Below are 27,591 nucleotides of genomic sequence, written 5' to 3' on the forward strand. Positions count from 1 at the left end.
GTCGTTGGCCTGGCATGGATGGGCAGTCAAACATGTCTGGAAATATAGTAGAAATTGTTTCTGTCCAAATCCTCCATCAGCTTCTCTTTAACTCGCCCATAGTCGCATTGTACTTCCCGTGGCAAACTGTCCCACAATAAGAAAGCGGCACCATCCAATCTCGTGGACAACTCGAGACGCCAGCCTCAAACGGTTTCACCCAAGTGGCGAACAGCTTCTCGCCGTCCCCACCAAACGGCGCGCGGAGTTCCACTCTTAGGCCGGCAGCCCATGAGGTGTTGTACTCGCAGTACTCCGCTTCCATTTCACAGTCCAAACCACCATATTTCACTCCACCAAGCATGGCGCCCCCAAAGTTGTACTGCTAGCTGGCTAGCTGTGCTGAATAGAAAGAACAATACAGTATTCCACCGCTGCCACCAATGTAGCATGTGCACGCGTGAGGTGTCCCACAGCTCTTCGTGCACCGAGAAGAAAATACAGAACAAGATACTCCTTTGGGAGTGGAACAGCCGACTCTCATTTATTTTACAACTCTCTCCAAAAACTGTTTCCCCCCCCGTCGCCTCCTCTGACGTCATCACTCTCGGGCATTTTCCTACAATCCAGCGGTTACAATGGTACAGAAAACAACATTATTGGTCTACCGGTAATTAATCAGATAAGATGATGTCTAATATTGGATATTATTTAACACGTTTATATTGCATTTTGTTTTATGTGCAGTATAGATTTTCTTGTGCGCTGGGAAAGTGCGAGCAGTGCGCAATTGTGCACACGCACAGCTTAGAGGGAACACTGGTTGACATCTTCTCGTCGTGCTCACATGGGTCTTCTGCGGGTCCTCCGATCTCTTTCCACATTCCAAAATCATCCATGGCAGGTGTATTGGACACATTGTGTGATTGGCTGTTTGCCTCTGTGTGCCCTTTGATTGGCTGTCACCCCCCCCCCCCCCCCCTCCCCATTGCCTGAAAACGCTGTGACAGGCACCATCAAACCAGCTACCCTTGTGAGGATAAACTACTATAGATTGGGAGATTGCCCCCTAGTGGCTGGTTAAAAAAATGCAGATAAACCACGCAGGGTTATAAATGGCAGGGTTCAAAGTGTGAGGAAACATGACTTTATTTAAGACATGCCAAACAATAGTCCAGTTTGCCAAACAATACTCCAGTCCCAATGTTAGATGACAATTCCAAAATTTAGTAGATTTCTCTTAGTTTACACTGCATCAGAATCACAATAATCACCACATCCAAATTACCAAATTAAATGTCATGTCTTACAGTCATCTGAGAAAGAGAGAGGAAGAAAAAAAACTACATACAACATACAATGTTATCTTCTAAGATGAAAGTCAAACCTCAAGCAGCAGCGATAGAGTCATCGTCCAACTCTTTGCCCCGGGGCTGTAAACAAAGAAAAATCCATAATCAATTTAAAATGGGTGCAGTTTTTTACTCGGGACTTCCCCCACTAAGATTAATTGTTGACTTCTTCTTGTAAGAAAAACAACTTTTCTTCATGCCATCACTCTCTATATACTGAAAAAGTACATCTATCCATAAAATATGACAGGCTATATGATGTTATGGCTATTCTAGAAATCAATGCATGCATTACCTTGACAAAGATGCGATGGGGAAGGAAATGTTTCAGGTTGTATGTGTTGGTGGTGCAGCGTGACATGCTGATGTTGAGTTGTGGTAACGTTTGGTAACCCGCAATCAGTGGATAGTAGTTATACAACATCTGCTGCTTTGAACCAGGAAGTATACGGAGATGCACCTGCGCACAACAGAAAAACATTACATTAAAAGAAAAAAGAGTGAGGATGACGAGTCAAAGAGATTGATTGGAGGACAATTACAATTTCTTGTTCTCTACTTAAATAGCACCCATCGCAAAGTGAAGCATCACTTTTACTTGGTTTCTCTTCTCTATGACATCCTGCATCTTGCCAAAATCAAGCAAACGCAAAAACAAATGAGAAACAAAGTGAGAAACCTACCAGAAACCAGCTGATTAATTAATTTATTTTAAAATAGTGTTACAGTCATCTTTTTGACACAAGTGACTTTAGATTGGCTGTTGTGTCATTGTGACCTTTTTTTTTCTGTCTCTGCGTCCTATCAATAGGCATGCTGGTATCACTTGAAACCAGTTGATGGTAAGAGCATAGTATGGTGACACAAAATCACCAACAATTAAGCAGGGGCCGATATCAGATTGATTATAAGAGTGTGATAAACGGTTATTAGAATAATTTGTTTTTCGATTGAAAACAATCTTTTATTTTTAAACAAAATAGTGAATATTTGGTATGTTAAAAAATGTGTAACATGTTTAGTACAAATGAATACACACTGTATTTCTCTGAGTTCAAGTCGACCTCACTTAAAAGTTTTTTACTTCAATTTGAATCAATTTTACAAAAATGCTACCCCTGACTAGTGGTGACATAGATCATGGAAAAATGTGTTCTGTTTTGAGTTAAGTGGTTTTAAGACGACGCCCATATTATGTGTCACAAGTCAGTGTCCAGTCACTATATTTAAGACAAAGACTTTATTCTCCTTACATACTAAGATTGTTTTTTTTGCCATAAGTTTCAACCCCCATACCAGGGGGTCAACTTATAATGGTATACGGTAACTTGAGATCAGACCAATTTTCTCCACACATCTATTTGAACATTCTTTCGATTGTTGAATTTAGTCGTATCATGTAGAAGGCGGATAAACTTTCTTACCTCTAATTGTCCATATTATGCATCCATTTTAAAATGTTTTATAGCGACGTCACAAAAATCTATTTTAGTCAAGAGCTTCCATCTTACCTGTTTATGATGCAAAATGAGCTCACAGTTGCACAGTTGATTTTTTTCGGCTGACTGACGCATTGAGCACCACTAGTCTCCGACATTCCTTTAACACATGGGCGTCTCAAAGTACTGGTAATACTTAAAACAGTTTATTTTATACACAATGGATGGTATGAAAAGGAAAAGAAACTCCTAGAAAAGGGATGCCAAACATATGGCCCGCAAATGGGTTTAATTCAGCCCGCAAGATGATTTTGTCATGCAAAGTATAAAATGTGCTGAATTTTTACAATAAATGAAACATTTGAAATGTTTCATGATTAATATAGTGTGGTGTATAAATTAATAACTGGTCCACATTAACCGTGGAAAAACAAGGGATCACTGTATTTCTCAAAAGCAGTGTGTGTCAATAATATGTTGATTTTTTTTTTTTTTTGCTGTGTGTGCTATGTGTTGTCCCAATTCCTCATATATATAACAGGGGTCACCTGTATTGTTGAAATTGGACACTGAGCGGCACCCACATAATGACATACATGACAGAGGATGTTGGAAACTCATGAAGTCATGATGTAAAAAAATGACTCGAAGTCATGATGGAAAAAATGACTAAGCTGTAAATAAAGTAAATTTAAAATGAAATACAAGACTGATTGTTAATACTGCCACATGAAATGTCTTATAATGGCTCAGACGACAACCCAATTATAAAGACATCCATTACAACTGAGGGATTTTACTTGTGTTGTGTAGTTGTACAACAAAGCCAGACGGTAAGCCGTCAACCCGGTTATGAGCCCATGGCTACTGACACTACAAATTGGTTAGGATTGTGGTCGTAGCCACAAGGCCAGATTACTATTCGGCAAGACAAACACAAAATGTTAGGCCTTCTGCTACCAGCGCTACCAGCATAATTTTACCTGTTTCAGTCCAGAAAACATGAAGGATTCAGATGGTTCGATGGCTATCTGCACTTCCTGTGCCAGTGCTGTTCTGTTCTCTATGTGGAAACAAACTGGAAGGGACTCTCGGACTCTCCCAAAAGGAGGCATATCTTCATCAACATGAAAACAAAACATGGCAGAACACAGTGGATATGCATATTCATTTGTACATTACACGGAGAGGTTTCCACCCCATTATTATTGGTCACTATTGGAAACTATAGAAACAAGGTCTCTGTCAGAAAATTAAATTGGCTTTATAATTGTCCCTATTTTATAGATTTGGTGGAGACGGTTTGCTCTACAGCTCTACATTTTCGGAAGGACTTCCTCTAGAAAGACACTTGTTGACTTCTTTTGGAAGTCATTTGTGTACATAGTTTGTTTATTGTGTTTGGTGCATGTTTAGAAGAGTTTAAAATGTACCATAAGTGGCACCCGTTGTTTTCCAACAAAGTATACTATAAATGTAAATAGACTTGGATATTCAATCAAGAGAGCAAAGTTGCAAGTAAAAATTAAAAATAAGAAAACATCTGATCAGTTTCTTACAAGAAACACACATCACTTGAACATGAACGGACCCAACATTAAAATAAGGAGGGGTGATAATACTGTACTAATAACCAACTCAACTCATTTTTTTTAATGCCAGGAAAACATAAAAACTGAAGGATGCTATGTCATTGTAAAAAGGTATTCTTGATCAGACAGGAGTTATGTTAACATACACGCACTACCAGAAAGAGAGATAAACCCTGTTTGAAAACAACAAATAATCGTATAGCCTGAGAAATTGGGAGGATTTGTGTGTGTATAGAGGACATTGAAACCTAATAATGGATAAATTAGAAATAACCAGTGTAAAAAGGAACAAGAAATTTGTTTCCTTGGCTCATGTTACACCAAAAGATGGGAGCATATAGATTTTGGCCACATAAAAAGGGTATTCCAGGAGTAAATAATTAGTTGCTCTAAAATGGATCAATATTGAAAGTGAGTGACATTTTCACTTTCCTGGAAAAAAAAACATCAACTAAGTTGTCGGTACAAATTTGGCGATTTGAGGTCCTAGTCTCCTTAAAAATATATAACCTCTACTTCTGATGTTTAATGGTGGGTGGTGCCATGCAAAAAAATAAAATAAATGTAAGGGTATACTAACCAGCATGGATGTAAAGTGGAACAGGCTCCAGAAAGGCATGCGGCAGAGTGACCGTGGTGCTGATGAGAGTACTCCCTGGGCTCGAAGATTGTCTTAAAGAAATTGCAGAGAAGTATTAAGAACTTCAGAGTGTCTATAGTTACAGCGCATCTCAAAAGTATTCACAGCATTATACTTTTTTCTCCACATTTTATTATGGTGTGGACTCATCCAAAGGTACAACATAATTTTATCATGCCACCCGAGGCACACAACCAAGACAGGGAAAGAGTGGCTTCAGAACAACCCCATGAATGTTCTTGATTGGTCACCCAGAACCCAAACTTTGAATTTGATCAAACATGAAGAGACCTAAAAATGTTCACTGACATTCCCAATTAATTTTTAATATTAAAAAACACATTGACTGCCAAAGGTGCATCAACAAGAGTATTGAGCAAAGGCAGTGAGTACTTATCGACATTTGATTTGTTAAGGGAAGAATGTTGAATGAAAACATATATAATTCTGGAAGGAAACAGTAAAATAAAATGAGGAAAAATTGAAGCACTGTCAATACTTCTGTGTATGTGAGTGCAGTATGTATAAGCATTTACCTTCTCCATGATATGAGGTATTGTCCAGTAGCCACAGCGCTATTATTTTCGGCCAGTGGTGGACACCGAAGACAGAAACATTCACTTGCACATTCATCTTTCTGCAGAATCACTGACCACAAAAAGCACAAAGTAATATTAATGATTTAAAACTTGATTTGCTACCTACAGTATTTGGGGTGTATATGTGTTACAGCAACATATACAGGGTTGCACTGCCAATGAAAGCAAATGTTTTGAACAAAAGGTGCTAAAATCATGTGAAACAAGTGGTATACAATGCATGTCTAGTAATTATACTGATGTACCATCCTGTAACTGGGACTTATGATGCTGGCTTTGTGTTAATTTGAAATTCTGCAGAGAAGAGGAGGCCAAGAGCAGGGGCCAGGGAGATGATGACCGGACCTCTGTTAACATCAGAAAGGGAAGGTCCACAGCTACCTGCTCCAGGGGCTCAAACTGCAAAGAACAACATATTTATAAGAACACAAACTAATGCGCCAAATAAATTAAAAAAGGACAGAAACTTTAATTTCTATAGTGCAATACAACAAAAGTTATATTTTACACATGTCGCAGGTCTAGAAACACACCCATCAAACAATTGTGCTGCACATGAGCAACAAGGTGACAAAGGTAAAGACAACAAACTTCTTCTTGGGTAAAATACCTTCACGGTCCTATAACATGATATTTTATTCTTTCCACAATGTAATATGTGCATATAAATTCCATTCGGCACATCAGCAATTCAATTTATTGTTAAATAAGAGTTTTATGGTACTGATATTTCTAACCAGAAAGTAAAACGCCTTGTTTGCAGAGATTGCGCTTCTTATGGAGTAGATGCCTTGCCCCCTTCATGAAGTCGCTCGATGCCGACAGCCCTCGCATTATGAATCCATCCATCACTTTGACCACTCATTCTCGCAATGGATGGAGACTATTCCAACTGCGTGAATTCGGGGCCAAAACTAGCATTTTACTGACATTAAAATCCAAAATGCCATCAGTACACGGCTATCACTAACACATTTATGTGACCGAGGAAGGTGTAGGGGAGGTACGAATTGCTCCTGTCGTCATAAGCGCACTTCAAGCCGTTTTACAGGCAGGGCCTTTGCGAGAGTGCGGAATAAGCAAATAATGCTTAGAAAACACATAAAATAAGACTTTGAGAGTGTTTAGGATAAGAAATCAACATTGGAGCATGGTTAGAAGCTAAAAAAAAAAAAGACTTTTCATGATCCTGCCCCTCTAAGTACACCTGAGACTCAGTGTGGGGCAATGTGTGACAAGTTGAGTCAGCCTTGTTTTTAACGATATCCTCCTGGAAAATGACTCTGGAGACAATGTGTATTGTTTTTGTTGGATCTAACCTCAGCAGTGGATTTGGTCATTCACAATGTTCTGCAGGCTCATTTACAACACCATTAATGGCATCGCTCTAGAGTGGTTCATACCATATTTGGCAGGCAGGAAATTTCAGCAAAGAGTACAACTGATTTGAGTTTGAATTTTTTTTTTACATGAATATTTTTTCTTTGTGCTCTAAGTATGGGTATTAGCCTCTTTGACTACTAATAATCTGAATCGTCTGTGAAAAAAACATTTGTTTAGATCTACTGGAGTATCAACTTTGTATCAATAGAGATTGCTAATAGACTGTAAAATGCTAATTAGGAGATTGATTACAGTTCTCCTTTGGGTGTGAGCACATTGTGTGTAGAAAACGGCCAAAGAATACAAGTGACTGAATATCCTCAGCCCCTCCCCCCCTCCAACACACACACACACGCGCAATATGTGCTGCACACATAATTTTCACAACAATAAATCATAGAAATGCTCAATAACTATTAGAATCTTTTTTTCATACAACCAAATTGGTCACGAACCAGTGCTTTGGTGAACAGAGGTTTCACACTATCTAAATAAATTGACATACCTTGGTGGACAGAAAGTTGGCAGAGACCTCAAATGGGACAACTGTCTCTATGGTAATTGTTTCATCCTAGGACACATAAAATTAAAGTATAAGAAAAAGACACTAGGTAATGCAAAAACAAAATTACCTTCTGACAGTTGCAAACAATCTGTTGTCCATTAACAGTTACAGCAATGCTGTAAGTTATGTGGAAGAGGAACAGCCTTGGTCCGGTTGTCAAAGATGTCACATATACACAGCTGTTGAGCTAGAAACAAAGGTAATCTTAATGATCTATCATAAGGAGCATTTAAATATGATAGATTTGTATGAGTGACTATTCTACATTTTCATGCATATATCAATTGTTTGGGTCATGAGATACTATATTGTATTTGGAAAGCAAAGCCCAAGTGAAGTTATTTGAACCTTTTCACTTGGTTTCAAATTCCCCAGGGGTATGTCAGTCAGAAGAGAAGGTGTAGTATCATCACAAGCCTTGGAATTGTCAAGCGTCACTCGGGTAGTCTGACTTAAATTGGCATCTTGCCCTACAACAGCAATAATAATAAAATTTAAAAAAAAAAAACAGATGACAAGACACATAAAAACTCGAACTGTATTCGTACCGCAAATCTTCACGGACGGTTGTTTAAAAAAATGTATTAACGTTCAAATACAGTAAAGCTAAAAATCCTAGTAAATGTTTTTATCAATTGCACTGGAACGATGTCTATTTCATTTTAAAACAAAACAATACAAATTGCATGACATTTTGGATCGCTTTACAGAAAAGAAAAACATATTGGGTTATTTATTGTTTTGAATTGCCTGCATTTTCCTTTTGCATTTTCAAATACTTGTTGTATAAACTGAAAAATACTGATTTAGATTTGCTATTATTACAGAGGAAAATCATTTGAAAAGACCTGGAACTAACAGGAATCTGAATTTAATGGACAAAATCTGAATAGAGTAGTAGTGTCTGTAACTGTCTAATTTTCACAATACTCATGAATTATTTCAGACCTTGACCACAGAAGACATTGTGAATTCAGTGTTTCATCTAGAATTTTTTTTTTTTCAGCAGAAAGGGGAGGCTTTTGGTGGAGCAAAATGATAATGTCATGCAAATGTAGGGTTAATTTGCTTATCCTAAATTTCATATGACAAAGATTGAGAGTGACAGAGTTGAGGGAGCAAAGGAACCCTCCTTCTGTTATTTTTGCAAAATATTTTATTGTAATAATTGTCTGCAACAAGGCAAATCAGAACGTAAAAGTCGTAAAGTAAATTGGGCAGTTCATGGAAAATGAGTTGGTGATCTAATTTGATTGTTTACCCGGTTTGAGTCCTGCAGTCAGTTTTATATCCTTGGCTAAACCATCCTCCAACGACTGGACAGTACAGTGAATACAGTACATTTCATTGGTGAGCGCAGGAGGTTGATGACTCAGCTCTACAGAGATCTTTGGAACTCTAGACATTATCCTGCACAATACATTACCACAGTTGAAATAAAGATCACAGAAGATATTTAGAATAAGTATATGACAGGGAGTGTGATAACTTCATTAGGGGAAGAAATCAAAGTTTTACATGGTATTTTGTAGGATGGTCATACGATCCCAATCCAAGTCTTCCTCAGTGTCACGCCAACATGACGACTTGTTAGACAGCAGGAATTCATGTGTTGTGGCTGCATCTCCACCTGCCCCTCTCCACCTCAGAAACACACAGCGACCACTGCTGCAGCCAAGCATGACCTCTATACCTGTTATCTGACAGACAGAAATCAACTAAAATATTGGATGGAACTCACACAATTATTTGACAATTTAAACGTCAGTTCAAGTTTAATGTAAAACAGCAAAACACCTTAACATGCTAAAAAGATAAAAGGTACAGCACACCATCCTATGTAAACATGGTTGTGCTTCCAGTTTACTTTATGTGACAACAAATTATTTATGTTTTTTGTTCTAAGGAACTTCAGAATAAACTGCTTGCATGAAAAACGAACGAGATGATGAGGAGTGTTATGTGAACAGACTTTTTTGGAATCATGGCAAAAAATTCCAACTCTTGTTTAATCGGACCGTAGCATCCTTCCCATTTATGTTTGGAAGATTTTTAGTATCGATTTCAGTATAAAAACTATAGCTGGGCTTGAATGATTCCCTTGTTAAGATATTAACTGATCAACTGAACCATAAGATGTTAACCACTGCCTCTTTTACTCTGGCAACAGTTGAATTAGGGGGGTACCAGGTATCAATGGGGTACTTATTTTCACTTAACCTTTTACTAAATTCTGCAGATAAACAAATGCTTTTCTCACCTCAATCTTTTTGCCAACATCTGTAGTTTTTGCCACAAAGCTGAAGTTGTAGCATTTCGTTTTCCCAGGCAGAAGGGTTTTGGATTCCTGACTTGAAGTCTCCAGAACACACCATTGATTATACTCCTACAAACACAGACCAAACACAAAAACTGATTTGGCATTGGAATAATTTGAGTGCATGCATAGTTTAATGTGTAGGTAAAACATCAACAATCAAAGTGTGCCAAAGTGTGTATTATTTAATGCCACTATGACAAATTGAACAAAATATCATGAGACTAATCAGAAACACTTTGAATCTGACTAAAGAAAAAAATTATTGAAACTTTACTAAATTTGCCCAATCAAAATGGCACGTTACTTTTATAGTTTAACAAAATTAATTTTAAAAAAAACAACCTAATGAAACAGCCTGAGATTGAAATGATGACACCTCTAGAAACGATTGAATTAAAATTTGAAATAAAACTGAAAAACTGCATATATGGCACAAGTTAAAAGTGATTTATGTAAAGTATTGTAAAAATTGTTAAGCTAGTTGTATGAAAAGAACCCACGACACTGTTATTGGAAGCGCAAAGGGAACATAAAATACATATATGTGAGCTTGCGTCAAGCAAACACAATGATATAAATTTCTTCACTTGTGCAAACAGATAAAAATGCTAATCTACACAAGTACTCCACATCAACTATTCTTTTCTCACACAGGGTGACTCTCCAATTAACATGAAGCTACAACAAAACGCTAAAATGACTTGCAAAGCAGCACACAGTCTCAGGTGTTTTTGTGAGTTAACGATATACTGAATGAACCAATGACAAGATTTGCACAATTCAAAACTCCATTTGTCATTGGTCAAGTGTGTTTCTTAAAAACGACATATGCTCCAAATCGGGGCTTTGGCATGCCCACGCTTTACGACCCACGCTCCAAATCTGCAGCACATTTTGAAGCATCACTCCTGATCCCCATTCATGCTGAGTTTATTAATAATATTTAAAAATACATATTTATTATTATTATCATATTATTATTTATTATCTTTTTTCTCTTCAACAAATGCAATACATTTCAATGTTTGCAGAAAACCTATTAGAACCATGCCATCCATCATACTAATTTGTTTCATCTTGTATCTTGGTTTATTTGTCCCATAATTAGCTTTTATTTTTCTGATCTTTCTGAAATTAATAAGTAACAATTTGTTCATAATTGTTAAAAAAAGAGGGGAGTGGAGGACTATGTAAATGCAATGACGAAGCATATCTTTATGACAATGAACTCTGATTCTTGCTGAGTGGTTAGTCGGAGTTAGGGCTGCATGATTATAGCCAAAATAATAATCACAAATATTTTGGTCAATATTGAGATCATGATTATTTATCATGTTTGGTCAAACATGTCTATTTATTGCACTTTTTTTTAAAACAAGCAGTATATATAAACAAGGCTTGATACTTAAAAATAACAATATTAAACTAAAATAAATAATGTAAATAATAACTAATAACTAACTTACTTGCTGAGTGCAAACCAATGTAAAAAATGAAGCCTACTTAGAACCAAGCACATATTACAACAGACCTGGAACAACACCTACAACAGCCTTAAAGTTTTTTTACAAGGGGGAAAAAAAAAAAAAAAAAAACTGTACAAAAGTACCAGAATCATTCAAAGTGAATATGGACTTAGCAGTCAAAATGTCATTTTTGGTCATTTTAAACCCAATTTATTCAAATTTTTGCCAATCAGAGTTTCCAAAATGGGCCTCAACAACTAGTACAGTATAATATGGGCTGAGAAAAACAGAAGCTTTTGGTATGCAAACATTTAGGAAACATTGTCATCCAAAGGCTTTTAAGCTTGAATTGAAACCTGATATCTCAGGAACGCTTCCATGAAACCAACTTCACCGTTGTGATCGCGTCCCACTCTTGACGCAGCCGAGTCTACAGCATACAAACAACACTAGTAGATTCAAACGATTGAAATTCTTCCAAGCTTTTTTTTTTTTTTTTTTTTTTTTAAATCAGACTCATCACCTCTGTGTGCATACTCGCCAGGAGTTGTTTACGGTATTCTTGAGCGAACTCCTATAAGCAATAGTTCGTCGGATTTGTTTTCTGCTCTGCGCTTCAGCGCGGTAAAGAAATTCCAAAAGAAAATCTGGCCACCACGGATACCAGGCGAAGTGGCGTGGTTGCGGAGAAGACGTCATTTTGACAAGTGGAATTACGTTGAACTCTTGGAGCACATCAAGCATAAACCAAGCTGCCGCTGTTCTTGCAAGATTTGCTCGCTTGCTATTTCTTAAGCTTAATGAAGTCTTAACCTTGCGTTTGCTCCCTGGTGGTAGGATGACTGAAAGTGCTTGATTTGACATGTACAAGTAAATGGCTTTTTAAATGTTAATATCGACGATTATCATCTTAATTAATCGTGGCAGCAAACATTGTGATTGTGATTAAATTTCGATTGATCGTGCAGCCTTAGTCAGAGTGCATATATGTTTTGTACCTGGTTGCTAAGGGTGACAGCCAGTTTGGTGAATGACACAGGATGAGGACAGTCAGCTCTTACAAACACCTGGAGTTGGACAACTTCATCCACATGAAAACTGGGAGACTGGAATTTGGCTTTACATTGAACTAGGGTCAGAGAGGGAAGCAGACAGTGAGGTTAGAAGAAAATTGCACAATTCAGAGAGCCTAAAAAGATTTGTTTATACAAATGTTGTCAACGACAAGTACTCCGTCAGATATTTTCCAGAGGTTGATGTTGTATGTTCCAAACCTATGAGTTGTAGAAATAAATGTATTTGTTTTAACGTTACAGTAGAACTCCTCTACAACGAAATCATATTTGCAGCCAGAAATTTTTCACAACAGGGGACTTTTAACTAAAGGAAATCTATGTCTCGGACGTGAACATAAAAACGTGTTGTGCAATCTACAATCTGACTGAAGTTAAAAACAAAACCGTCCAACATTTAAAAAAAAAAGAAAAACGTAAGAAAGAAATGCCAACTCTACAATAAGCATTCAATTTCATACTTACATCAATTTCTTGCATAATGTCTTTCACTTTGTCGCAGGTCTTTATTACTTTTATCCTGTATTCAAGTGTTAAGCTTGGTTTAAGCTTGACGCTTCCACGAATTCCACGTGTCAGATGACGTTATTTTGGCAACTGCTCCCCTCTGCACGGAGTCCACGTGGACCCTATTTTTCGCAACGTGTAGCTTTCGGAATTTCTTTACTAACGGACAACATGGCAGACAAACTATTGCTTATAGAAGTTTGCCAGTACAAACACCTTTATGATTTTTCTGAAAAAGAATACCGTGATCTAAATGCCGGAAACAACTCCTGGCGAGCACCACGTTGAGGAGAAATGAGAAGTCTGTTGAGATCATTTAAATCTACAAGGATTCTGTACTTCTGTTATAGAGTAGTGTTGTTTGTATGCTGTAGAGTCCATTTGCTGCCAACTACTGTATAATATGGGAGAATATTGCATGACTGCAGGGGAAAGCCCCTCCGAGTATAAAGTGCTACAAAACACGTGCCATTGCGTCAAGTATAAACCAAGCTACACTTTTGGTGCAGGTTTGTTTTTGCCATAGTGAATTTCAGTGTAATGCAAATACAGAAAAAAACAGTTTGTATTATGCAACAGGGGGATTTTGGTTGTATGAGGAAGTAAGAAAGAGGGAAAGGCTTCAATGCATGTTTTTTTTTCTCACTGGGGGTTTTTGCACATGCAGGTTTTGTTATAGAGGAGTTTTACTGTAGTTACATCATACTATGATGTAGAAAGGTGTAATGAAGGATGTACTACAACCAGACAATGGGTCCTTACTCAAGTCCCTCATTCCAGACTACCATCAGAAAACCTCTTCTTCCTGGTTTGACAAATATTTAATTCTCAAAAAGCTCAGATTTTGACAGTGCTCTGCCTGTGTCCCCAACACATGATTTATGCCGTGGGATGCATACTGTATGTAATTTATATCTGTCTTCAAATAGTACCGGTTGTCCACATGTTATTTTTGGGGGAAAAGGCATGTTCCTTACAAATCAAAACTGAGTAATGTAAAGAAGAAGAAGAAAACAGAAACTGTTGCTCTTTTTTTTACTCTGTCTTGCAAAGCAGACTGAAGTTGTATGATGATTCTTTGCAAATGTATACATTTTTGATTGAATCAAATCATTTTGTATCGGAGACCCCAAAATCGGAATTCAATCATGAGATAGTCATAGATTCCCACCCCTTGCTTTTGGAAATCAGAATATTAATTGTGGTCAATTTACTCTTTTATTCAGCAAAACTTGACCACTTACTAACATTTTTTACAACTTAGTCCACCATGTTTGTTTTGATCTCGCAAGTCATGTTTTCTCGTTTTTACCCGAGATCTCATTGTCAGAAATTCCAGTGTGAAAAAAATAAATAAACCACAGGAGCACAAATAAGGATGTTTTATTTCAGCCTGTTTTTCATTTTAAAATATCTAAATTGACTATTCACTTCATACAAATAGTTACTGTAATTATGACATCAATATTGCATTATCATAGCTTTGTGATATAGGATATTTGTGTTTCAGTGTGAGCAGCGGCAAAACTCTTGCGAGTCAAGGATCCCCCTCCAATAATACGACTTTAATACGGGATAATTGGTACTTAGGTTACTGTGTGAGTTTTACTTACTGAATGGTATGTAGTCCTGCACCTCAATGACAAATTCATTTGAGCCATCAGACGCCATGAACTCATTCCACAGTGACCGCCCCGCTTGAGCTGAGGATTGATCACATTGAGGCTCTGCATCAGGTATCTTGTTCTAAGGGAAAGAAAATTGTGTTCTAATGGAAAGAAAATTGTTGTCATGTTGTCTTCTACATACAGTATGGTGTTCCCTTGTTTTTTGCAGTTCATGGGGACCAGAAAACCCCTGCGATAAGAACTTCGTCAATGCAGTTTGACGAGCAGTAGTTTAATTTAAAGCTAAATTGCCTTCACTTGGGGCTGAAAAGATTGTGTATTAACAGGCTGTTAGACTGCTTCAAACTCCACATGAAGACTGAGCATTTGAGTGTTATTGCAGTTATTGCAATGCTGTTGTTAAGGGATGTTCCTATGGAAAAGAAAAAAAGAATATCACTGAAGCTGCAAAAAGTGAAGTGCGATGTGGTGAGGGAACACTGTTTACTAGTTTGGAAATACATTTCCATTCATTAAATGAGAATGAGTGTGCAACTTTTTAAAAGTGTGCTATGATACATACAGTGCTCACTGAATCACTTAAAAGTTTTGACTATTACAATCAAACAAACTAAGAAGACTCAGGATAAAAGCCACGGTCCATTCATACTACTAAAACAGCAAATTAGAGACTACCATATTTTATTCCGACAAATGAAGGATATCCAACATCCAGTTCCTCCCACCTTCATTTTGTCACGTAAGAACTCATGCCCTGTACCTCTAATAGTGAGCAAGGCAGCTGCTGCATTTGTGAAATCAGCAAGGACAGGAATTTTTTTTATTTAAAAAATTTCTAAAGAAGAATTCCTTTGCTTTAACTTGTAGATCTGCCTTGTCTGGCCAGATAAATATGTTGCCTGCAAATTTGGATAGGTTTTATTTGAGATAAGCTGTACTGAAATAAAAGTATGTCGTTGTGTACTTGTTTCGTTAACATGAGGAGGTAGCATGCCGATATCATGTATTTTTTAAGACCGAAGACGTGCTTGCCCACCAAGTTTAAAATTTGGAGGGCTTGTGTATATTAATCATCTGCTATTCCAACTTTCCATATTTAAAAGGAACTTTTATCAATCGTCAATACACATTTTTCATTTAAACGCAGCCATTCCAACTTTCAAACTATAGCTAGAGGTGTACCGCAAGGCTCTTCACTAGGTCCTCTTATTTTCAATGTTTAATGATCATCCACTAATCTGCACTGACTAATATTCAATTTTATGCTGACGACAGTATTATCTATTGTACAAAACCCAATTTCAATGATATCCAGCTCTCTCTTCAATCCGATTTTCATAGCATACAATTTTGACTTCAGGCCAAGAAATACAACTTTTAAAAAAACCAATTCAATATTCAAAATTCAAAACTCATTCAATGTTATTTCAGAAACAAAATAGGTCTTTACCTGCTTGCGTTCTTAATTTCACATGGCTAGCTTTAATGTTCATTTGTACTGGTTGAAAAATATGAATATCTATTGTAGGTCTGTGGCTTGAACCCTGTCTTTTTTTAATTTTCACATACAGGCTGTAACAAATAGAATTACATATTGTTTTAAGCTGATCCATTTTGATAAGAATCACAATTCTTGTTTTCTATTTTTAATTAGTGATATAATTTATCAAAATACTACAGCCACTAATCTTCAACCATTCAATGTTGTGTTTAACAGGCATTGTTCATTTTTAAATGCATCCGGCTTAATTGTCCTGATTATTTCAAGCAGTTCTTAACTCCATTTACGTCTTCTCAAAGTTTAACACAAGCATAAAAAAATATTTTTAGTTTCAAGAATCCAAAAATAAATTGCTAAATTGTAATTATTTAGATATAAGGCATCTTTTGACTGGATTTACCATCCTCTAGCTCAGGGGTGTCACTCTAGTTTTTGTCGTGGGCCATTTTGTTGCTTGATTTTCCTTCAGTTGGTAGTTTTGAAAACAGAAGTAAAGGATAGGAGTTTGTTGAATATTGTTAAAGTTACTCTACTAAAAACAAACCAAAAAACCAGGAAATTCTCAACTTGATTATGTAATATAAAAGATGAAATTTTGAAACTGGGTTTAGCAAGGGTCATGGAAATTGACCTAATTTGCTTTCAAAGGCCAGATAAAATTATGTGGCAAGCTGAATTTGACCTGTGCTCTCGCCGCTCTATATCCTTCATCTGTTAAAAAATGACCTTTTTCAACATTTTTTAAATATTTTAATTGTTTCTGACCAACTTCTCTCCTACTAACAAACTGTATTGGATGATTGATGTTGGAGAGCTTTGGTTTTGTGTGTGTGTGTGTGTATTCATTTGTTTTGAGTTTGGGTTATGTATTATTTTGAATGACCGTGTTGCTATATCTGTACATCTTGTTTTGATTTATTCGTTCTGTGATAATTGAGGACCCCCTTGAAACAAAATGGTTCATCTCAAACGATTTATCCTCTCGGCAAATTAAATTAAATATTTTAGACTACCATATAGTTTTTGAATTTTGATCACTCAAAATAAATTTGTGAAAATAGTGTGCTTCTGAAACACCTTCAGAACTTGTATGAGATTCTGCTCAATTCTTGACTTTTGCTCGTTCTTCAGTGTTGAAGCTGAAACAGAAATACAAATTTCAATTCAACCTTACTAAAGAATAAAAGCTTACAGCATCAACACAAATAAAATCGATAGCCCTGTCTTATTAAATGAAACTCACACACATCCTTAAAAATCACTTCAAACTGAATCAAAGTAATTAATAATGAAAATATTCTGAAAAGGTTTTCTTTTTTAGAATTATCTGGATAAAACAAACAAACAAACAAACAAACATATGACTACCCCTGAGCCAACATGTTATCACGGTGGAGGGATTTGGAGATGTTAGGCATTTGAGGAGCTACAAAATATATTTAACAGTACACATCAAGTCATTGTGAATTCTATTGTGAATTCTATTGTGAAGCACTGTCCAATGATATCACAATGTTTAGTGAGGAGTGCTTATTAATGACAGCAAGAATGAGTTCAATTAGATGATCAACCTCGACACCAGAGGGCCAGTACTGTATGTGATAGGACTAGGTAAAATCAGATGTCTCAACTTTACTGATGCACAACTATAGATGACAACAATGCCTCATTTTAAATGAGATCAACACAGTGTGAGAGTCCACTGGGAGAAACTGCTAAAATTTGGTAAACCTATCTTTTGTCTTCTGCTGATTATAATAGAACAGAAAAAGGCTTTTCTATGCTTTCAAATGGTAGATTCAGTGTATATATAATCATAGAACACCATATCGTGTGGGTATTGAAAATATCAAAATTCTCTACAATGGCTGGCAGTGAATGAGTTAAATATCCCAAACAATCTGTACAGGCCTAATGTAGCTTTCTGTGATTTCGGTAACAAAATATGACAGTTTGTCTGGCAAAGTAACTCTATAAAAGATATCAAGTCTTTGTGGTCAGTATAAATTGTTCATGACTGCTCTACTGACAGTATTTGGACAATTGCAAATGAGACATTGACAGGTAATTAAGCCAGTTATGTCAAAGGCATCTGTCAGACCTTCTGTCCGGAGTTAATATACAGAAATTAATTATACAGACTACAGGCTTGATGATGAATGTAAAAGCAGTACTTACCTCTGCCCAATAGCTCCATACTGAATATGATGTAATCTTTGACGCTGGCCATTAAATAGGCACAATGAAGCGCTGTGGTCAATATAGCTGTCTGGACTCCACACCAACGCTCTGTGCGATAGTCACACATTACATAGTCCAACAGTCTAAAAACATAAGCAAATTTAGATTAATGGGTAGGGTTATCTTTTAAGCGATGACAGTAAAGTATAAAATTCAAATGTAATTGGGTTCGGATACTGTACAAACCATCAAACCTATTTACATACTTGAGGGCTTTGGCATAATCTTGAGCATGGTAGTACTCCTCTCCCATTTGCACCACTAAAGAGAAAATAAAACAGATGAACATGTATAAACAAAACTGGTGAGTATATTTCTTTCACCAAACCTCAAAGTTAAGCCTTTTCAGGTGAGCCATAAGCCAAATTGTGGAAACTACTACGACAGTAGAATCAGCACTGGCCCTATAATATTGCTAGAGTTGGGCCAATACCTAACATGTTTGATTTAATTTGATTGATTTATTTATTTGGAAATCTACACCAATAGTTATTATTAGGGTTGGGCATCCTTTGAATTTGGAAGATTCTGTTTTTTAATTTGAATCTAATCCCTAATGATTCTAAATTCAGATTCTTAGATTCTTAGATTCTTCAGATAAATTCATGTTTTTCCAAACAGGGAGCTATCTACAGTATTTTCCGGAAAAATACCATTAAGAGGGGACGAAGAAACTCAGTATTCCACGTCACAACATGAAAAAAAACGTAAGCCAGGGATGCTGTAAAACGGAGGTCCTCCGTATATATAATTTAGAAACTGCAGCTTATTTATAAGCAATCCCCAACCTTTTTATCACCACGGACCAATCAACGCTTTACATTTATATTGGGAACCGGGGGTGTGCTGACCACATCATCCTTCCCACTATGTATGTTCTCACTATGTAATATCACTACAGACCAAGGCTGCTCCAAAAACCACATCATCCTCCTCACTATGTATGTAATATCAACAGCTGCCAGAAGCAGCGCCAACAAAACAAAGATCGAGCACAAATGAATTGTTAAACTAGATAATTTCCAAAACATTATTTCGGGTGCAACCCATGCGGCCCGGTACAAGTTGATCCGTGGACCGGTGATAAACCTGGATAAACCTAAATCAGGAAGAGGGCAATTAGCACTGTACCTGGTCGCCCAGCTATGTGAAATAAAATTAGACATATCAACTAGTGAATTAAAACACAGTTTAATTAAGAAAAAGCTATTTCTGAAGTAAAACAAAATAATGCTTTTTTTTTCTGGACTAAAATATCTGTTCATCTGTGAAAGAATTCAGTCCACTCAAATGCAACATTAATGTAATGCAGTAGCTCTTAGAAACGGTCATTTAAAAAAAAAACAATAGTAATTTGAGAATGCTGTTCATGCTTGTGAATGATAATTGATTGCATGGATTCTATGAACCTCTTATTTACCCTTATAATTTCTGCTAAAAAAAATTATATTTCAAGACCTGTTGCCATTTTTATGTTCTGTAAGACACTGTTATGAGAAATACAAACACGATGAGCTGCAAGTGTTGTACCCGACAACTAAGCGCAAAAGTCACATCTTGCCAAAGGTCCGCCAAAGGTGGGATTGGCTCTATACTAACAAATTTGTATTTTGCAGAAGTACTTTATAAGACCAAGATGATTTTAGTTGAGTCTCAGATTACTGTGTAAGATTCATTTATGAGTTCAAATAATGGCACAGCAGAACCATTGCAAATGCTACTTACTCAAATGACTTTTCATTCGTGGGCATTTGTACTTCTTAAACTGGGCAACAGCATTGCTGAGAAGAGTTATTATCAGCTCCTGCACAAATAATTTTGTGTTTTAAACAGCACCAACAAAAACAACAAGACATAAATGAAAAGACAGTCATGTTTGTGTGTACTCACTGAATGAGGGACATCCTTTTCGTGTAGCTGTAATGCCAGAATTCCCTTCTTTTCCTTGTCTAGGTCAGGAGGATCAATACCTGAAAATTCAAGGGCATGAACACTCTTTAAATTGCAAGTTCCCACTCAATGAGATAATATCATGTTGAGTAGATGAGATATGAATGGCCTACTCTGGTGTCCTTGTCTCCAAGGTCTCTGGCCATAGTACTCCAGTCGTCCATTCAGTATGTCCAATGGTTGAGATGAAGGATGTGTTTCTCCAACCTAAAACCATAAACTGATGTTGAGTAAAATCTTAAACAAGTGTTAACTTGCATTTACTAGATCATGCAACATTTATTTTTAATGTGATGAATCACGAATAAATAATTAATATAAAAATGAAACATCTACACAACCCTGTTAAGATAATAGGTTTGATTAAAAAAAAAAAAACTAATATGAATCATCTAAATCTTTTTTCTTCTATGTTTAATGTGACCCAAATCTTGATTAAAAACAACGTTTTTAAAAGCTCAGGGCAAAGCATTCTGGAATGCCATTGTGTGGCAAGTGAAAAACAAACAGAAGGTGGAAAAAACATCATTCGCACTACGCCTCATATTTATATTTATTTATATTGCGGACTGGAGGGGAGGCGGGAGGGGGGGTGGCTGCTTTAAAAACCACATCACAAACGTATGGACGGGGGTTTCTGTCGCTGTTGTACTTTTTGTCCACTTTTTTATCGCTCGAGGAGAGGGGGGGGGAGTGGATCGAGCTTGCTGTGCTCTTTACGGAAGGTCCCGGAAAGAAGAGCATTGCTGAGAACTTTCACTTTTCTGGAATGTGACAGAGCCAATATTTTCACCAACTTTATTCTTTGCTGCAATACTCGCCTGCCAAAAAAAAAGTTTCAATGTCGCAATCAAGTGGCCGAGACCGTGCTAATTATTGTGCTGACAATGCTGCGCTATCGTTAGCTTAGCACAGTAACTATGGTTCAACAGCTGTGAAGCAAACGCTGCACATACCAGTTGTCCCAAATTCTCGCTTCCGCCTTTCGACTATGGCGTTATATTTGTGCCACAATTACGCACGCGCGGAAAAAAAAATTGAGCGGAGAAAATCAAACTGAGCGAGCGAAAACAGATTTTGAGAGCAAGAAAAAAACTATTGAGCGCGTAATGATAAGAGTTTGAGCGCGCGCCGATGGAGTTTGAACACAGAAAAAGAAATTGCTCGCTCAAAATTCCTTTTTGCTCGCTCGGGATAGCCCTCTCTCGCTCAACATCTCGCTCTCGCTCGCGATACTCCTCTCTCCCTCGCTCAACATCGCGTTTGCTCAACATTGAGCTCTCGCTCGCTCGAGTCGTCCTCTGCGCTCGCTCAGTTCTACTCACGCGTTACGTTTGTGCCACAAAACCAGCCAATCAGAGCTTGTAAAAGCACTTTGATTGACACAGCTCAGTATCCAATGAGATTGCTTGTACGCTATCCGTTGACGCACTCTCGTTTGCCCTGTGTTCACCCGGAAAGGGCAAACGAGAGTGCGTCAACACGGTCTTGGGCTGGAGAATTACTTTTATATCATTATTATTACTGAATTGTATCATTTGACAGAAATACCTTGTTAGTTTTTGTACTTTAATAATATAAGCCCACAACTCCCGCCCATGTCGATGTGACGCACTCTCGTTTGCTCCTTCCGGGTGAACACAACAAGCAATCTCATTGGATATCAAGCTGTCAATCAATGTGCTTTTACAAGCTCTGATTGGCTGGTTTTGTGGCACAAACGTAACGTGTGAGCAGAACTGAGCGAGCGCAGAGGACGACTCGAGCGAGCGAGAGCTCGATGTTGAGCAAACGCGATGTTGAGCGAGGGAGGGAGGAGTATTGCGAACGAGAGCGAGATGTTGAGCGCGAGAATGCTATTGCGAGCGAGCAAAAAGGAATTTTGAGCGAGAAACTTCTTTTCAAGAACTTTTTTTCTGCGCTCAAAATCTGTTTTCGCTCGCTCAGTTTTATTTTCAACGCTCAAATTTTTTTTCCGCGCGTGCGTAATTGTGGCACAAATATAACGCCATATTCGACAAGCCAGGCGAGGGCTCTTGCTTGGCTCTGTTTCGTATTGAAAGCTCAGCCGGCCGTGTTGGATCACTGGTGACCGCAAAGCGGCCGCCAAGATTCATTCCTGCCCCCTGCGTGACCCGTTGAATGTTCCCGAAGTTTATCGGCTGTGGCGACTCGAAACGCGGAAAAAGTAAATAAAAAAATAACTTCACGCAAAAGGCGAAATTTCGCTTCTCGTGACCGCACGCGGCCATTTGCGTCACTCCATTCGCGTCCATCGCGTCGCCCGACGTGCCTTCGCGCCCAGTCACGCGAACTCCATTAAACTAAATCATCTCCAAAACATTATTTCGATTGCAGTCCACGCGGCCCGGTACCGGTCCGCGGACCGGGGAATGGGGACCACTGCTCTAATGCAGTGCTTCACAAATAATGGGGCAGGCCCCCCTTGCGGGATGGGTGGGGGGTTGATGCCAGGGGGAGCGTAGATGACACCAGGGAAAATTATTTCTTTTTGCCATGTGAAGGTTAATTGTGATAAAATAAGGATTGCCTTTTTTTCCAGGCACTTAGATGCACTTGGCTTTTTTTCCGCTTAGACATCACTGTATAAATGCTCTAAAGCAGTGGTTCTTAACTTGGGTTCGATCGAACCCTAGGGGTTTGGTGAGTCGGTCTCAGGGGTTCGGAGGAGCCTCTGCCGTAGAGGTTCACTCCAAAGTCTAGGCCGCAGTTAGTGGGGACAGTCATTGAGAGCGTCCTGCTCTGAGATTTCCCACCATCCTACAGATCTACGCTAACGATAGCGCAGCCTTGTCAGCACAATAATAATTGTCAGCACGGTCTCGGCCACTGCGAGATTGTGACTAGAGTGTGGGTCAAAAAGGCAAACCAATCAAACATTCTCCCCCATCCAAACATACAGAGTTGGCTGTCAGGAAGTTTTTCGGGTTTCGAAAAAAAGACTCTCATTGACATGAAATGACAGAATCCACATTGTCCTATTTATTAATACACATAGTACAGAACAATTTATTTGAAATAAACTACTATTACTCAATGGCAGTTAATTTCAAATCAGTCATCTTTCAAAATATTTTTCGTGCATTTATACTACAAACAAAATTGTTTATATAATTTACAAAAAATGCTCTTTACCAAAAGATTAAGAATTTATACATTTTAGAGCTGTCACTTCAATACGGTGATATTTTTATTCATGGTTGTCATAACGTCAGATTCTGATATCGTCCTATGCCTTCTCACAAACATTCAAAATAATAACATTATGTGTTATAATTGTGAATGATAATTCTCCTGATATGCACAGAGAAACTAGCACACATTGAAATCTCTGCGCATACAATTTAGAAGCTCACTTCAAAAGGTATATTTTCATCTCATGTTTGTCATAAATGCACTGAGAAATAATAATAATTTTCTTTTGGGCAACATTTTTTCAATTTTTGTTAAATCTCATTTTATAATGTAAAAGTTATAAAATTTATAGCTAACTTCAAAAAGTACCAGTTGTCCATGTGTTTAGGGGTAAAAGGCGTGTGGCTTACAAATCAAAACTTAGTTAAAAACTTAGTTCAAAACTTTCCCTTCTTTATTCTGTCTTGCAAAGCAGACTGAAGTTGGGTGATGATTCTTTGCACATCAATATATTGAAGCAGAAACAATTTTTACTTCAATTGAATCATTTTGAACAGAAAAATTTATTCTGAAGTGATTAAGTATTGCGAGTTGCAGGGACCAAGCACTTTCCCAAGGTAAAATGAGCACTATCTAGTGTTAAAAGTCTGCAGTTAGTACAAAATGCTGCAGCTTTAATCCTAAAGAACAAAAAAGTTCAATCACAGTACCTTGATACTAGCCAACTTGCATTGTCTTCCGGTCCATAATTTACCTGAATGAGTTGCTGAGCAAGCCGTTTTCTTTCCTGGCTGTAACAGGCAGCCTGTTGGTAGTAAAAACCAGGGTTCTGTGTCTGAATAGCCGCCAGACCCAGTTTTATTGCATCATCAAACAGTTCACCAAAAGATTGGAACCTGTAGAAAACACACAAAACATATTACGGAAGGTGGGGGTGGACAGATTCTGTGCTCCACGACGTGTGTATGTGGACGGCATCATATTTCATTCATAGATTTCCCTATCATTGTTTGTTCAGATCAGCAATTTTAGTTAAATATATCAAATAGTGGGCGGCTCAGTGACAGAGTGGTTAGCACATCTGCCTCATAGTTCTATAGTTCAATTTCAGCGTTTTCCAGTCTTTCTGTGTGGAGTTTGCATGTTCTCCCCACCTTTTTTTCGACTCGAAAACCAAAATATAGCCAAAGATGATTTAAAAGCAATTGTAGCATCCTGTCTTTCTCCTGCAGGGACACAGATCAAGACTATTCAATTAAATAAATGTATGTGAAATTCGGGTGTGGGCAGAGTTCGGTGAGGCCATGGAGAGCGTCACTCAGATGGCTGCAAGGAAATTCTGGTCCATCATCCGGCGTCTCAGTAGGGAAAAGCAATGCACCATTAACACGGTTTACTGTGGGGATGGGCGCTGCTGACCTCTACTAGGGAGTCGTGAGCCGGTGGGCAGAATACAGTGGACCCCCGGTTTACAACGTCCCTACCTTATGTATTTTCCACTTTACGACATTGACTGTGAAGGTTTTTTTTTTTTGGTCCTTCTTTATGAAAGTCTTTTCGCCTTACGGCATCAAAAACAACAACTTCTCTCGTGCGGACATATTTCAAACATGGTGATCAGGGTACGTGCGTGACTGCGAGTTGCACCACGCTGATATGTCAGTACATACGTCACTACAATGCTGGTCAGCAAATGGTCAGCATCACGGCTCCCTAATATACTAGTCTATATATCTGCTATTGGTTGGCGATACGGCGTCACTAAGATGCTGGTTTGCTATTGATTGACTATTTTATTACTAATTTTTAATATGTACAGGTATATACAATTTTGATGTTTTTACCTGGGGTTTGATATGCATTAGCTAATTGCATTAGTTTCTATTGTTCGCTATAAGACGATTTCGCCGAACGATCCCAACTGCTGGATTAATTACGTATAGCGGGGGTCCACTACTTCAAAGTCCTTCTCAAATCCGCCGACGCCTCTGAGAAAGCAGTCTGGAAGCTCCGAGGTGGGCTCTTCTATCTCTGGGGCTGAAGTAAAAAAACTCCTTGGTGGCAGGGCCCAGGGGTTAAACGAGATGCACCCGTAGTTCCTAAAGGCTCTGGATGTTGTAGGGCTGCCCTGGTTGACACACCACTGCAACATTGCGTGGACATCGGGGACAGTGCCCCTCGATTGTCAGACTGGGGTGGTGGTCATATTCCTCAGCCTCCCCGGTAAGGTCTATTCAGGGGTGCTAGAGATGAGGGTCCGTCAGGAAGTCAACCCTGAGATTCAGGAGAAGCGGTGTGGTTTTCGTCCATGGCTGTGGAAAAGCGGACCAGCTCTACACCCTCGGCAGTGTCCTCGAGGGGAGTTCACCCAAAATGGGAGTTCACCCAACCAGACTTTACCCAACCAGTCTACATGTGTGTTGTGGACATGGAAAAGGTGTTTGACCGTGTCCCGCAGGGAGCTCTGTGAAGGGTGCTTCAGGAGTATGGGGTACCGGACGCCTTGACACGGGGTGTTCAATCCCTGTACGACCAATGTCAGAGTTTGGTTTGCATTGCCGGCTGTAAGTCGAATCTGTTTCCAGTGAGGATTGGACTCCGCCAAGGCTGCCATTTGTCACCAATTCTGTTCATTACTTTTATGATCAAAATTTCTAGGCGGAGCCGAGGCGTTGAGGGGGTTTGGTTTGGGAGCCTAAGCATTGCATCTATGCTATTTGCGGATGATGTGGTGCTGTTGGCTTCCTCAGGCCGTAACCTACAACTCTTACTGGAGCGGTTTGCAGCAGAGAGTGAAGTGGCTGGGATGAAGATCAGTATCTTCACATATGAGACCATGGTCCCCAGTCGCAAAGGTGTGGCGTGCCCTCTCCATGTCGGGGATGCGGTCCAGCCCCAAGTGGAGGAGTTCAAATATCTTGGGGTCTTATACACGAATGAGGGCAGGATAGAACAGGAGATCGTCAGGCGGATTGATGGAGCTTTATGAACTGTCGTGATGAAGATAGAGCTGAGCCAAAAAGCAAAGCTTTCTGTTTCCTGGTCGATCAACATTCCTGCCCTCACCTATGATCAGGAGCTGTGGGTCGTGACCAAAAGAACGAGATCCCGGATACAAGCCGCCAAAATGAGTTTCCTCCGCAGGGTTTCCGGTCTCTCCCTTAGAGATAGGGTGAGAAACTCGGTCATCCGGGAGGGACTCCGTGTCGAGCCGCTACTCCTTTGCATTGAGAGGAGCCAGTTGAGGTAGCTCGGGAACCTGGTAGGATTTCTCCCAGTCGCCTCCCTCGGGAGGCATTCCAGGCATGTCCCACCCCGGAGTTGGCCCAGGACACCTTGGAGAGACTATATCTCTTGGCTGGCCTGGGAACGCCTGGGGATCCTCCCGGAGCAGCTGGACAAAGTGGCCAGGGAGATTGGTCTGTTCTTCCCTGCTCAAGTTGCTGCCCCCACAAACCGATTCCGGATAAAGCAGTTAATAATGGATGGATGGATGGATGGATGGATAATTGTATATACAGCGGGCCCCCGGTTTACAATATTAATCCATTCCGCAGTTGGGATTGTAACGCGAATTCGCCGTATGGCGGGCGATCCAAACCTATGTTTAATAGCAAATACGTGTAAAACCCCAGGTAAAAACATAAAAATTGTACATACATTTTAATATGTATGTACAATTGGTATCAAAATAATATAGTGAATGCTACTTATAAGTAATATACATGTATACAGTTAAATAATAATAAAAACTATAGAAATATTTTTGTTTTACCTTTTGAGGGCCGTGAGAGCTTGTTATGGCCATATGCCATAGTGAGGGTAGCCTAGCCTAGTTTAGCCTTCTTCGTATTTCTTACTTCTCTCTTTAACATCACTAGCAATCTTTGGACCCATGGCTGAACAATTCAAGTTTTAATTAAGCACTAAAATGCAAAGACGTTTTGGTAAGCACTAACAGGCAAACAAAGCTTTAACGTTCCGTCATTTCGGAAACCGTGACGCCGACCAATACCAAACCAGCATCTTAGTGTTTCTGTGACGCCGGCCAATAGCAGACCAGCATTTTAGTGACTTAAGCGGTGACGTGTTTATAGCCGTATGAGCGCGGAGCGACTCGCAGTCACGCAGGCACACTGCCAGCCATGTTTGAGGAGGAGTTTTTGTCGCAACGTGAAAAAAATGGCGTAAATAGGGGAC

At 38.7% G+C, this 27,591-nt stretch overlaps 1 protein-coding gene across 3 annotated transcripts in view; it reads right to left on the reverse strand.

Moving 5' to 3' along the window:
* Positions 1 to 1,110: 1,110 nt before the first annotated feature.
* trappc11 (trafficking protein particle complex subunit 11) overlaps positions 1,111 to 27,591 on the reverse strand; it is a 34,179-nt gene continuing 7,698 nt past the window's right edge. For all 3 annotated transcript variants that reach the window (XM_088401701.1, XM_088401702.1, XM_088401700.1), the window contains 21 exons: positions 24,146 to 24,287; positions 20,349 to 20,442; positions 20,176 to 20,255; positions 20,011 to 20,089; positions 18,492 to 18,546; positions 18,223 to 18,368; positions 17,122 to 17,183; positions 14,529 to 14,661; positions 12,334 to 12,464; positions 9,810 to 9,935; positions 9,068 to 9,249; positions 8,811 to 8,959; positions 7,898 to 8,019; positions 7,617 to 7,736; positions 7,490 to 7,555; positions 5,847 to 6,000; positions 5,539 to 5,650; positions 4,943 to 5,034; positions 3,754 to 3,887; positions 1,627 to 1,791; positions 1,111 to 1,412 (listed from right to left, as the gene is read on the reverse strand). In XM_088401701.1, coding sequence (XP_088257827.1) covers positions 1,368 to 1,412; positions 1,627 to 1,791; positions 3,754 to 3,887; positions 4,943 to 5,034; positions 5,539 to 5,650; positions 5,847 to 6,000; positions 7,490 to 7,555; positions 7,617 to 7,736; positions 7,898 to 8,019; positions 8,811 to 8,959; positions 9,068 to 9,249; positions 9,810 to 9,935; positions 12,334 to 12,464; positions 14,529 to 14,661; positions 17,122 to 17,183; positions 18,223 to 18,368; positions 18,492 to 18,546; positions 20,011 to 20,089; positions 20,176 to 20,255; positions 20,349 to 20,442; positions 24,146 to 24,287 — 2,389 coding nt within the window. In that variant the 3' untranslated portion in view covers positions 1,111 to 1,367. The remainder of the gene's footprint in view (positions 1,413 to 1,626; positions 1,792 to 3,753; positions 3,888 to 4,942; positions 5,035 to 5,538; positions 5,651 to 5,846; positions 6,001 to 7,489; positions 7,556 to 7,616; positions 7,737 to 7,897; positions 8,020 to 8,810; positions 8,960 to 9,067; positions 9,250 to 9,809; positions 9,936 to 12,333; positions 12,465 to 14,528; positions 14,662 to 17,121; positions 17,184 to 18,222; positions 18,369 to 18,491; positions 18,547 to 20,010; positions 20,090 to 20,175; positions 20,256 to 20,348; positions 20,443 to 24,145; positions 24,288 to 27,591) is intronic.

The sequence above is a fragment of the Hippichthys cyanospilos genome, chromosome 19, assembly GCF_059441005.1.
Source record: "Hippichthys cyanospilos isolate Australia breed blue-spotted pipefish chromosome 19, RoL_Hcya_1.0, whole genome shotgun sequence".
Lineage (NCBI taxonomy): Eukaryota > Metazoa > Chordata > Actinopteri > Syngnathiformes > Syngnathidae > Hippichthys > Hippichthys cyanospilos.